This window comes from Neofelis nebulosa, chromosome 8 (genome assembly GCF_028018385.1).
Source record: "Neofelis nebulosa isolate mNeoNeb1 chromosome 8, mNeoNeb1.pri, whole genome shotgun sequence".
Classification (NCBI taxonomy): Eukaryota; Metazoa; Chordata; class Mammalia; order Carnivora; family Felidae; genus Neofelis; species Neofelis nebulosa.
The window spans coordinates 52293334-52306637 of record NC_080789.1 but is presented as its reverse complement, the minus strand read 5'-3'; the positions used below and the strand labels follow the sequence as shown (position 1 = coordinate 52306637).

General features: G+C 43.4%; 1 protein-coding gene and 1 long non-coding RNA gene across 2 annotated transcripts in view; one reads left to right on the top strand and one right to left on the bottom strand.

Annotated features, from left to right (window-relative positions):
- Positions 1–3943: 3943 nt before the first annotated feature.
- GNS (glucosamine (N-acetyl)-6-sulfatase) overlaps positions 3944–13304 on the bottom strand; it is a 55685-nt gene continuing 46324 nt past the window's right edge. Inside the window, exons 11-14 of the mRNA XM_058742134.1 lie at positions 11419–11526; positions 10386–10496; positions 8429–8589; positions 3944–5635 (exon numbers count right to left, since the gene is read on the bottom strand). Of these exons, the coding sequence (XP_058598117.1) occupies positions 5557–5635; positions 8429–8589; positions 10386–10496; positions 11419–11526 (459 nt within the window). The 3' untranslated portion in view covers positions 3944–5556. The remainder of the gene's footprint in view (positions 5636–8428; positions 8590–10385; positions 10497–11418; positions 11527–13304) is intronic.
- LOC131519275 (uncharacterized) lies at positions 5635–7539 on the top strand. The gene is made up of 2 exons (XR_009265571.1): positions 5635–6975; positions 7016–7539. It is a non-coding gene; the product is annotated as an uncharacterized LOC131519275 (long non-coding RNA).

Here is a 13304-nt window from a genome sequence, read left to right as displayed (position 1 = left end):
ATTCACTTTCAGTCTGTCTGTATCCTTACAGCTGAAGTGAGTCCCTTGTAGGCAGCATGTAGATGGATCTTGTGTTTTATTTTTAATTTTAATTGTTTAAATGTTTATATTTGAGAGAGCACAAGTGGAAGAGGGTTGGACTGGGAGACACAGAATCTGAAGCAGGTTCCAGGCTCTGGCAGCCCAGAGCCTGAAACGGGGCTCAAACCCATGATCTGTGAGGTCATGACCTGAGCCAAAGTCATGTTAACTGAGCCACCCAGGCATCCGTTTTGTTCTTTAAATCCACTTAGCTGTTCTGTGTCTTGTGAATGGAGAATTTAGTTCATATTTAAAGTAGTTATTGGTAGGTATGTACTTACTGCTATTAAACTCTTTTTTATCTTTATTATCATTTGTTAATTATTTTCTGGCTGTTTTATAGCTGTTTCTTTTTGCTTTCCTCCTTGGTGGTTTGATGACTTTCTGTAGTGGGATGTGTACATACTTTTGGTTTTTGCCTTGTGGTTACCATGAGGCTTATAAAGAACTTATACCAGTCTATTTTAAATTGATAGGTTGAACACGTTTTTGCCCACCCCCCCCCCCCCAACTTTTTAATGTTTTTGAGGTCACATTTTATTTTGGTGCATCCCTTAATTGTACTATTTTTTTTTTTTTTTACTACCTTTGCCTTTTAACCTTACACTAGCTTTATGAAATTAATCTACATTTACTATATATTTACTTTTGCCAATCTATATACTGTCCTAGAATAGGACATAGAATATTCAGGAATAGAATAATTCCACTTCATAACCAAGCTCACTACCAGGCAGCGAGTAGGCACTCAGATGTAAAATGGAGGAGGGAAAAATCCTTCTTAGATCAGAGACAGCCAAGTTGGCTTTGAAGCCAGAACTTCTTTGAAATCCTGATTCTTTAATTAGCTATGTGACCTTGGATAAATTCAGCTGAAGGAAAAAAACTTATTCTGCAGATGTGCTTTATTACGATAAGTACTAATTATAAGCATCCTTTGTATCTATCCTGTCAGCATCAGTCAGACTTGCAGGTTATGGGAATATTTGTGGACCTCGGTTCTCCTGGGCAGACGGTGGTCATGGAAGTTTCCTCTGAAAGATGAAGTGTTAGAATGCTTGTGCTCTATGCTAGTCGAGAAGCAGGCACCCATGTCCCACATCTAAAGCTCTTCTGTGGTAATTCCTAGCCCTTCTGTAGGGGCCTTAGCTTGGGGCCTTTGGGTTCTCTGAGTCTGCTGTTCCCACAGACGACTTATTTTTTTTTTTTTTAATTTTTTTTTTTTAACGTTTATTTATTTTTGAGACAGAGAGAGACAGAGCATGAACAGGGGAGGGGCAGAGAGAGAGGGAGACACAGAATCTGAAACAGGCTCCGGGCTCTGAGCGGTCAGCACAGAGCCTGACGCGGGGCTCGAACTCACGGACCGCGAGATCGTGACCTGAGCTGAAGTCGGCCGCTCAACCGACTGAGCCACCCAGCCCACAGCAGACTTAAAGGTACACCCGTGACCAGCCTTTCAAGCCCATTGCTAATGGAGGAAGAAAATGAAACAAAGATGAATTCTGTAGGGAGTTTGGTTCTACAGGGCAGGGTAGTCTCCTTGGGAGGTGAGATAAGGTAGAAAAATGATCTGGTATAGTCTGTACTTAGCCTTACTTTGTACAAATAAATGTTTTCTTTTTTGTTGGCCTCACCTTTTGATACAAATTACATTTTTATAATTTAGCCAAGCATTAGGAAAGCATATAGAAATACACTTTTATTTGGACATTTTTTTTTTTAAGATTTTTAGTAATTGCTACATCCAACATGGGGCTCATACAACCCTGAGATCAAGAGTTGCATACTCTGTCAACTGAACCAGCCAGGTGCCCTTCAAATTACTTTCTGTATAGTGATCTGGCAAGTTTACGGATGTCCTCTAACATCTCTTCTACTTGGTTTTCATAATTTTTAAAAAATGTTTGAAAGCACATGCACAAATGGGGGAGGGGCAGAGAGAGAACACCAAATAGGCTCTGTGCCGTCAGCACAGAGCTCAACACGGGGCTTGATGTCACGAACCGTGAGATCATGACCTGAGCTGAAATCGAGTCAGAGGCTCCACCAACTGAGCCACCCAGGTGCCCCAGGTTTTTATGATTTGTAAGATAGGAGGCAACCTACTAGGTCTGGGGTTGGCAAATCCTGGCCGGTTTTGGGAAGTAAAATTTTCTCAGAACAGAGTCACTCATACATTTAAGTATTGAGTAGTTACTTTTTTGTGTTACAGCAGTGGTTAAGTAGTTATGACAGAGACCTCCCTTTAAGTGAATGTTTGTCAACACCTGTATAAAGTCCTTAATGGGGCGCCTGGGTGGCACAATTAAGCATCTGACTTGGCTCAGGTCATGAGCTCACGGTTTGTGAGTTTGAGACTCTCGTGGGGCTCTGTGCTGATAGCTCAGAGGCTGGAGCCTGCAGCTTGCTTTGGATTCTGTGTCTCCCTCTCTCTGTCCCTCCCCGACGAATGCTCTGTCTCTGTCAAAAATAAATGTAAAAAAAAAAATAAAGTCCTTCTTTGTTTAGGGCAGTGGATCACATGACTGGACATCAAGGGAAAGCACCCTGGAAATTAAGCTTAGTTTTATCTAATTTAAAGCCTGCCAAGATTTTTTTTTTCCTGCAAAGCCGTAAATGCACAAAGACTTATTTTTTTCATTTAGGGGTGCTCATTCAGGGATACTGGTCAGCAGATCACATGTAAAAGAGCTTTCGAGGTAGAGACTACAGCACCTAGAGAGGAAACGGCTCATTCTCCAGTCCTAGGTGAGTGATGACAAAATTAACCAGCATGACAAAGAAAAAAAACTCTTGTCAAAATTACTTGTGGACTAAAACAAAGGACACATTTCCCACTAGAACAGAAATAAATTTTAATTCATTGAAAAGTGCAGCAGTGAACAGGGTCTTTGGAAGGGCACTTTCTAAGTCAGGTGACTCGAGATGACACAAAGCCACGGCAGAATAACTTCTGGGAACAGAAGATGCAAACGCAGGAATTCACAACACTCAGTGTGGAACCCAAGTGGTGGTGTAAGTGGAAAACCCAAATATTCCCACCTAGGTCACTGGTGGATCAGAAGTACCCTTTGCTTCCTCTTAATAAGGACCCTGGAGAAATCCTTCTTTAGTGCTTTAAAGCACTAATATTTAATTTAGATGGTAAAAATAAATTTAAGAATGTTTCTCACAGATGAGGCTATGACTTCCATGGCTACTGTTACGATTTTGTACAAAAACCTTAGTATCGTGAATTAAAAACGTACTTTGTAACAGTACCACTGGTCAAATTCAGAGATACTCAAAAAGGGGTTCCCCACTTTGTATTTGAGGGAGACCTCTGTAATAGGAAATTCTGTAAGGCAGAATCTTGATTCATTCCTATGGCCTTGGATCCCTCCTAAGGGTTAGTTTTCTACTCTGAAGGGTACCAACCAGTCTAGACCTGGCCTTCTTTAAAAGAGAAAATAATCAAAATTCAAATTCATACGATTAAGAGAGAGACAAGCCAAACCTCTTGCAGTGGGTTCCTTGTACATATACATTCTGAAAAGTTCAGTGCATTTTGTTGTCTGCTAGGCTATATAAACTGAGGCCTCTTCACAAAAGATGATTTTAGCACAGATCCAGAATGAAGCCAGTCTAAGAGAAAGTGAAATTATAGGCCACTCTAAGGTTAGTGGGAAGTGTACCACATATAGGAGAGGTACACAGGGAGGGCACCCGATCCCCCCACCCAAACAGAAATCGCTGAATGTAAGAACAGTGTGGCAGGGACACTATGGGCAGCTGACTTGTGTTGCTCTTACAACTTTACCTGCTCTCAGGAACCAGCAACCTAAAATTGAATAACAGGACATCACAATATAAGACCTGGTAAGTATTGGTGCCTTTTTATTCGGGAATAACTATGGTCAACTTTCATTAAGGTAGAAGTTGACTGATTAATGTTAAGAATCAAAGTGTAGAATAAAGCTAATACCCATATTTAACAGTGTAGTTTGCTTTTAGTTACAAAATATTTAGAATTTCTTTCCCTAAAACATTCACAGCAGAGGTGTTCTTTCACTTGCCTCTTTCACCTCTAAATACCACCACAGTTACTGGGATTGCATGAGGTAAAGGAATAAACCCAATGGCTATTAACCCAACATGGCTCTCTAGAGTTGATAGAGAAGTTGTTTACAGCCATGTGTTACAAAGTGCTTAAAGCTCAACCTAAGACCTTACATAAAGCTAAAATCACTAATGCCTGAGTTGAACAGGTTATAAACCACAGCTCTTCCTCCTCCCCCTGCTGTCCCACCACAGATAACTTTCTTGTGAAGAAAACAGTAGAAACGGGATTGGTCTTTGAGCCCAGAAACATACAAATGTAGGTGTTCTATACAGGAAACCTCAACAAGGTCTGGCTTTGCCAGGGGGAACAGTGAATGCGGCTCAAATTATGCAAGACTCCAAACCCTCCAGAAGAACTTCTCTAAAAGGGAACAAGGTAGGGTAAAGCAATTGGAACTTTGTAAAAACTGTAACAAATGAACACAATGTCCACAAAATGCAGAGAGTCAAAATTGAAACCCAGGCTCCCTGCTAGACAGGCACTTACTAAATCCCAACAGTAGCCCTTCAACCTGTCCACCCAAGAGCCCCGTCTGTAGAAGGCCCTCAGAAAATGCAACCTTCACCAACCCTTGGAAGTTCTTTTCCTCTACTGAGAAATATTAGGATAGGATACCTAAGCCATTTTGTTTTTGGGATCTCAGAGGAGTAATTATCAGGAGAAGAAACATTCCCTTGATACCTCTGTTGACTGGTACTCCATGTGGTTAGCAGCCACCAGGAAGTCCACGGCTTTCACTTTTAGAACTACCTCGAATTATTAGCCTGTACCAAAAACTGTTCTATTTAAGTGTAGCATCAGCCCAGAATGCATAAAAAGCAACAACAACAAAAAACCCAAAACAACACGAACCGTGCTTGGCTGACAGGTTTTGAACTTGTGACCTTATTACATTGTGATGGGTATTATACACACTGTATTTCTACTAATCTGAAAATGGCGGTACTTGTTCTTGCTCTGATGATTCAGCTCTGAGGGTTATTCTTCAAGCCATGTGATGTTGGTATTTTTGATAGTGAAGTGGTTAAGCTGTAAACCACCCCTCTGCCCCCAAGCAAGTAATTCAGACTATGACCACATGGGGAATAATCAAGAACTGTGACCCCAGGACAGAAAGGGTGTGGGTGAGGACAAAGACCTCAGGAGCACTGGTTATTAGGTGAATGAAGGGACAGCCATTCCTGACGTGTGGGCGGAGTTCACAGTTTAACACATTGCACAAGGAAGTCAGCTGATTGGGTTGCTTTTTCAAACAGGACTTAGAGCCAGTCCAGAAACTCTTCAAGGCGTGGTCTTGAGGACTAGCTACAGAAACCTACTACAATCACTTCATCAGACAGAGGTGTGCTGGGACCCAACTGCAGAGGTCGCTACAGAGGATGTTTTGAAAACCTTCGAGTCCTGACACTGCCATGATTGTTGAACATGAGACGAGGGTCAAACCTGTATCTGAGGAGGAAAAAAAGAAAAAGGATGTTACATCAACTCCAGTTAGCCGCCATGTTCCTCATTCAGAATGTTCGGTGGAAAGGATGGCAGGAAGGAAGATAAAAGGAACAATTAAGTCCCCAGAAAGGAATCTCGTGGCAAAGTCTGTAGTACAAAACAGAAGAACTTACTAATTAAGAGCATTCCCATCACAAGCAAGCAAGCACAAAATGATGTAAAATAATCTTGAGAGGCATTAGGAGGAGACAAGATTTGAGCTGGTTTTTGAGGGGGAGGAGGACTCCCTAAGGTGTAAAGTAACTAATGGCAGAGGCTAGCCCCTGTCGGAGCCTGACCAGCAGCTTCAGAGCCCTTCCTTCTCTCACAGTTCACAAAGACCAGCAGGCAAGAGCACGGGTGTGCACCTCAGACAGACGTTTCCGTCTGGCTCATTATGAACTCAGGTAAGTCGTTAACCTCTCTAGCTACCAATAAAATCGTAAGGGAATTCAATTCACGTAATATGTCTGGCACATAATATCAGTCGGCCCAGTGTCACGTTACCAGTCAGCATTTACTTTCCCCTGGGTGGTAAAACTGAAGAGGGTAGTTTGCAAAGACATTTTACACAGGCAGGCTAGAAATAATGTTATATTTTCCTTTTACCTGCAATCTTTAAGGATAAACTCATTCTTACTTAGCATTATTTTAGAACAAGGGCAGGCCATACAGCCCCTGTCCTAACTATGTCTCAACTCTGTTGCTGTATGTAAACGAATGTGGCTATTTGCAAAGGGTGGTGGCTGGATTGGGCCTGAGGACCTAGTCTGCTGACCTCCATTTTCAGAGAGTGTATAAGCCTAAATGTTTGGTGGGAAGGAATATGCTATTGATAAGGAATTTAAAAAGTTTAAATAGCTGGGGCTGACAGTAGTAAAGCCAGCATCTAGAGTCTTGGTTATAAGCTTCTTAGAATATGAACAAGACAATTAAATTATAGTTACAAAACAAAGCCTGCCTGGGAGTCAGATCTTGCCTATCAGTCCTAACAGGGTGACCCTTGGGCACATTTACCTCTGGGCTCTAAAGACTATATGGAAATTCTATGGTTAAGTCCTAACACTTAAGGGCTGATGCTCAGAAGACCGAAGGAATCTGCCATATTGGCCAACCGGCTGCCAGCACAGCAGGTCCACGCTCCAGAAGCAGCACGGTCAGGGACTGTTTGGCCAAACACCGTACTTCAAGAGGTGTTAAGTCCTGACTCTCCATTCAAGATTTAAATAGAGGATGGGACACCTGGGTGGTTCAGTCGGTTAAGCATCCGAGTTCGGCTCGGGTCATGATCTCATGGTTCGTGGGTTGGAGCCCCATGTGGGGCTCTGTGCTGACAGCTCAGAGCCAGGAGCCTGCTTCAGATCCTGTGTCTCCCTCTCTCTTTGCCCACCTCCCACTTGTGCTCGCTCTCAAAAATAAACATTAAAAGATTAAATCCATCATCTAAGTTCATAAGTCATCCAGAGACTGCTATAAACATCTGAAGTTATTTTTTACCAAGATTTTACTTTTTTTTTTTTTCCCCCGGTAATCTCTATACCCAACATGGGGCTTGAACTCACGACCCCAAGATGAAGAGTTACATGCTCTACCTCCTAAGCCAGCCAGGTGCCCCTAGACATCTAATTTGATTTGATAAAACATTCTGAGCACAGTTGTTGGAAACTGCAAAATCAGCATGTGTCAACTAAAAGTCTTGTGCCTTTTACTTTAGAGACTGAACTTCCTTCCTGCTTCAAGGAACTGGTGTAAGTGAGGATGCATTTCACTATCTTGCAGAAGAGCTCCTGACCGACATGGATTTAGAATTTACAAGTGTGTATACCGTATTTAGAAGCAAAAGTATTACATTTCTTTCATCAGAAGTCTATTATCCAGTGTCTCTACTCATTCACATATATTACTCTCTAATGTGTACTGAAAATATTTCACAGAAGGCTGGCTAAATAATTAAGTTACTACTCAAATTACTCCTTTCCATCAGCTTAGGACATCAATCTCCCATTTCTCCTACAATCAATGTAAGAATTAAAATAATCCTTTCCTGGTGAAAATTCAACTTTAAATTTCATAATCTTAAACCCAAAATGACAGGTTTCTTGCTACATGCAGCTGAAATGCATGGTGTGCTGAGACCCCACGTCACTGGTGAAGGGTAACTGTTCCAGAGGAATGAGTGGGAGGGACAGAGCCCGCTTAGTAGGTGATAACCTTTTCTGCCTTCATATACTACAGTGGGCTTATATATTTAAACATTTGAAGTCTGTACCTTCTAATTTATTTTGTGTGTTCAGCCTACTAAGTTTACTGGCAAGCATTCAAGTTCCTCAAATCAGGGTTTCTGAGAAATGAAATGAAGGCATAACCTCTTGGAGGCGCTAGGGAGACAGGTAGCAGGTGGTCAGCTCACTTTAAAGAAACTCCATCTGTCACCAGTGCAATCAAGTGGGTACCATGAAAAGAGTCACAGGAGGAAGGGGAGGAAGAAGAGCCCCATGTGGCAGGGAGTAGGGCTAGGCCTCCAGCTAAAGTAGCTACTGGCACCACAGAGCAGAAGTTTCAAAGGGCTCATTTCCCCAGCACAACAGGCAAATGCACTAACACACAGTACTCCTACTACAAAGCAGAAGAACAAGAAACACAGCTTAGCTCAAAGCCAAAAGGACCCCTCAGGCTTCCTCTGCCTTCAAGCACACACGACTGCCACGGACAGCTTGACAAAGCCTGACAAAGCCATCGAAGAAAATGGGAACTTACCCCGGGTCAAAAACACCTGGAGTGCGACAGGTTGGTCCAGAACAGGACTGTAACATCATTAGCCGGTAGTTCATTTTCCCCAAAAGCTCTGGGTCTATACTTTTAGCAATGTTCGTGATTTGGTCGGGGTCTGCAGTCAGGTTGTAGACTTCCACAAACACCTACAAGAATGAAGATGGAGGAAAGAGAAGAGCAAGCATTATATTTGAAATATTCCTCATGGGAGTTTTTTAAAAAATGTTTACTTTTCAGAGAGAGAGAGCGAGCGAGCGTGAGTGGGGGAGGGGCAGAGACAGAGGAACATACAGAATCCGAAGCAGGCTCCAGGCTCTGAGCTGTGAGCGCAGAGCCCGATGAGGGGGCCTGAACTCACTGAAAAGTGAGCTCTCAAACAGTGAGATCATGACCTGAGCTGAAGTTGGACGCTTAACTGACCGACCCACCCAGGTGCCCCTCGTGTGAATTATTTCTAAGTGGGAAGGGAAGAGCAGCGCCCAGGAGAACATTTTCTGGTCTCAAGATCCTAAAAGAGCCCATGGGTATACATGAGACTATGTTAAAATGCTTCAGGTCTGTGGCCCATGCTGGAGAGGAGCCTCTGGCACACCCTGGGGCTTCAAGCAGAGGCAGGAGGGGACATTTATGACCTTATGTAATAAAAGCAGAACAGAAGGGAGGACCCTCAAAGAGCGAGTCTCAGAAACTAGACTTAACAGTAATATTGTTATAGAAGTGAGAGTTGACATTTGAAGGTTTCTGCCTTAGAACTGTTAAGATTCAAATGAGAACAGATATGAAAGTACAGTCACTCGTGCTGTACAGATGCTAAAGTTTCCTGTTTTAAAAGCAGTGTTGGATGTCTTCCCAAGTGGGGAAGGATCTAACCCTATTGTTTCTAACATTAGCTCTATTTAATATCACCATCCCCCCCACTCTGTACTGTGTTCTCCTAAGTGGAGTTAAGTGATAGGCTAGGAAGATGACAGGTAAACATCATGGGGGAAGGAGAAACAAGAAAATGGGCTTTGGACAATAGGCAACAGAGCTTCTTTCAAAGCGCTCGGGAGCTACAAATGGTGAGCAAGTCCATTTCTGAGAAACACAATGAGCCTCGGCTCCCCGTGGCAAGATGTGGGTTGCCAGATGAGGCAGGTGAGCACAGGCAGATAGAGTGTGGAAGCACAAGGGACTGCAGGGCAGGAGATCCTCAGACAACCCACACTGATCTGTGCTGGCTAAAAACAACCTTGCCTTTTTTTTTTTTTTTTTTTTTTTAATTTTTAATTTTGAAAGAGAGTGCAAGCAGGGGAGAGGCAGAGTGAGAGGGAGACACAGAATCTGAGGCAGGTCCCGGCTCTCAGCACAGAGCCTGAGGCTGGCGGGGCTCAAATCCACAAACTGCGAGGTCGTGACCTGACCAAAGTCAGACACTTAACTGACTGAGCTACCCAGGTGCCCCTAAAAGCCACCTTCTTATGAGGATGGAAACTCCTGGTCCTGCCCCCCACTGCTCATCTATTTAAATGAGCAGCTCTGGACTGTGCTGTTGTGAGGACAGAAGTTTCTGAACAAGCTGGCTGCCAGTAAGCCTTCTAGGAAATGTCCCAAACTCCTTACAGCTCCACAGAAGTCGAGGTGTCTTACTCTGACCCCAAACTATCAGAGAAACAAACAGACCAGACATGCAACAATCTGAAAAAGTGGACTGTGCATTTAAAGGGTGTTTGGGTGGTGGTAGGCGTGGAGAGAATCCCATCCAGAAAGATCACAGTTACAGAGGCGCAGTATGGCCTGGTGGATTCCATGTTCTTCACTGAAGGAAGCCTGAATGGAAGTACAGATAAGAAACCTATCTTCCCCGGGGAACATCCTTGGACTTGCTCTTCTGCTACCAGGTCCAGCCAACAAAGCACTGGCACGAGACACAAGGGGGTGGGGGAAGTGGGGACCTTCTTACCTCCTGGTCGTCAAACTCACAATACTGTAAATTCCACTGTGTTGACATGGTCCTCACACAGGCATAGGTGTTATTGTAAGCATCTTCACAGACACAGTCTGGGAAGCATTGCTGTAGGGAGATTTAAAGAGTTAAACGAAAACAGTTCTTCTAATACGTAACACCGGCCTACAGGGGCAACCAAGTTGGCTCAAGCCAGACCTACAACTGGACCGAAATCAGGCAACCTTCCATGGAGAAGCAAATCAATAGATATGGGGCTTTGTTTCTTTTGGCCAACCTAAGGAACATGTGTTGGTGGTAGTTCTGTTCGTACTCTTGCCATCCCTGTCTGCTAATCTCCTGCCGAGAATTCTTCGTAGTGAGCGGCTGGAAAATGGGTGGGACAGATGGTAAGGAGACAGAATCAATCTCCTGTGAGTCGTGTCTATGGTATATTAAAGAACGCTCGCCCTAAACACTTGGATAAAAAGGCTAAATGAGCTTTGTGGAACCAGTTGCAGGTAAGTTATTTTTTCATGTTTTCCTTACCAACTTCTGGTCGGTTCTTCACTACATCCTTACACGTTGGTATTAGGCTTCTATCTAGAGTTGACTCTCCTATTTCCCACTCTCCAAAGTGAAGCCAACGTGCTCTTACCACCTCCATCACCAGCCTGACCGCCACCAATACAAGACACTTATGATGGCAGTTACACAGAACTGTGGCAACCCCACTTCTCTACTGAGTGCCACTGATAGATAGCTTCCCTAATAAAAAAAATGGTACTGCTATTGGGAAGAATTAAGAATAGGGGCAGATACATGCACTTGTTATAAAAACTGCAAGAATTCAAGGAGCACATTCTGCCAATAGATCAGAAGCATCATTTTCAGGACTACTGAATTTACTTTTCATCTACTAATTTCCACAGCCAAGTGACAAAGTCAAGTGAAAGAGGAGCAAGACTCAGATTTGGGGTTTTAGTACCTGACATGTCTGAACCAATGCCTTGCTATGCTATTGGTAAGAAAACCATCTAAGCCAACTCACAGATACTCCGGGACTCAGGGAAGGACATGTTGGGTCGGTGACATTACGGCCTTCTCCTTGATACTCCACCAAGACATCAGACCGCCACGTCAGATTACTGGCACCTCTCTGGAAGGAAGAACAAAAATGGTTTCTGTGAGGCATACAGAATGTGATAAGGATCACAAAGTTTTATTCTATTACTTCAGGGGACACGGGAGTCAAAGCTGGTTGGACTGTGCATTCGGCACCTAAAGAGAATGACAAAAACTAATGCAGATGAAGGCTTCTGAGTATCATATTTGGTATTTACAGAGCCCTTCCAAGTGATGGTCAAATACTTTGAGCATTTAGTAGTTACTTCCCAAGACTACTTCTGAGAAGCAGGTCAGGAATGGAAACTATAAACGATATCTAAGAATTCTTAACTCATCTGAAGAAATTTACAGGCTAATACAAGGACAAAAATTAAACACAGCTTATGCGTTGAGTACTATAACAGGTTCAAAATTCTTCTTGGTTAGAATGTTGATACCATACGTAAATGAACTCATTTAGTCTTCACTGCACATCCGTGGAGTGAAAGGAAAGAAGCACCAGCATTTGAAGTAGGAGCGCTGAAGACAGGCTCACACATGGTGAAAGGAGGAAGGCGACAGAAGTAAAAAGTTCTGGATCAAAAGGACAACAGGAGTACTGGAAGGAAGAACATGGGGTAGTAAGGTTTCCCCAAATCCAGCTTTCAGACAAGGGTGGCAACCACACAGAAAACAGCATGGACAGGAGGCTGCCCACTTGTTCTGTAAACAGCAGCAGGTGGTGGGAAGCAGCGGGAGGCTCTTAAGCAGGGAAGTAACACAATCAAGGCTGTTCTTTAGAAAAGCCATCCCAGTAGTAGAGTCTAGAGATGGGGTGGAGAGATGGAGCTAGGGAGATCAGGTTAGAATGTGCTCTTAAGATGGTCTTCAGCCTTACTAATCAAAGTCTGCTTTGCGGTGTTAAAGAGGAGACAGCAGGCCCAGAATGGAGTCACTTGTGCTAAACCCTACATCAACAAACCTAGACTTAATACTTACCCTAACCCAGTTGAGTGTCAACCCTCCAGGAATGTAACCTTTATTTAACCAGTCAACTTGAAATTACTTGGTTAGTACTAGGGAGGTAATCTGCCCGATGGGTCTTTCTGTTCTCCTCAGGAGGGTGATCACGCATGAAACGATGCATTCTTTGTTAATAATTTCCTTTAGCTGCCTTTCTGCCTTAAAAAAACCCTTTCCTTTTCTACACCTCTCCAGAGTGCCCTTCTATTGTAGAGAACTTGCTGCGTGATTCATGAATCACTGAATAAATTTTTAACAGACTGGGTAGTAGGTGCCAGGAGCTGAAGCAAACTTCTGACAGCATTTAGGGACCATGAAAGCCACAGGCGTGATAATCGCAAATCCATTTTTGAGTTCATGATCTTTTCGCCATTTCTGAGGGCTGAGGGTCTGACTTAAGCTCCTGGTCTAACTGGCTCTCTAGTCCAGGGCTCAGCTGGTCACCTTGAGACAGCAGAATGTTCCATTCAGAACCTAACTCCCCAGCCCTTGGTTCAATCTGCAGTTCCCCAGTTATTTGCAATCTCTTTCCAGTCCATAATCCCCATTTACTGGAGTTTACTGGTTGAGTCCATGCTGGGAATCGCTGGTGGTACATATGGCCTTCTCTTGGCCAGTCTGCAGTAAACATTTCATGGTTCCTGCTGTTATGTTAAGGTGTGTGTTTGTCGTCTTTTGTGTAGATAAAAACTATTGCTAATGAGGATCTTTGAAGCCAAATAGCCCGAAAAATTGGTGGACACGAGTATTTTAGAGTGCTTGCCACCTCAAGAAGACTCCTGTGATAGGATAAACCGGTCATGGTAT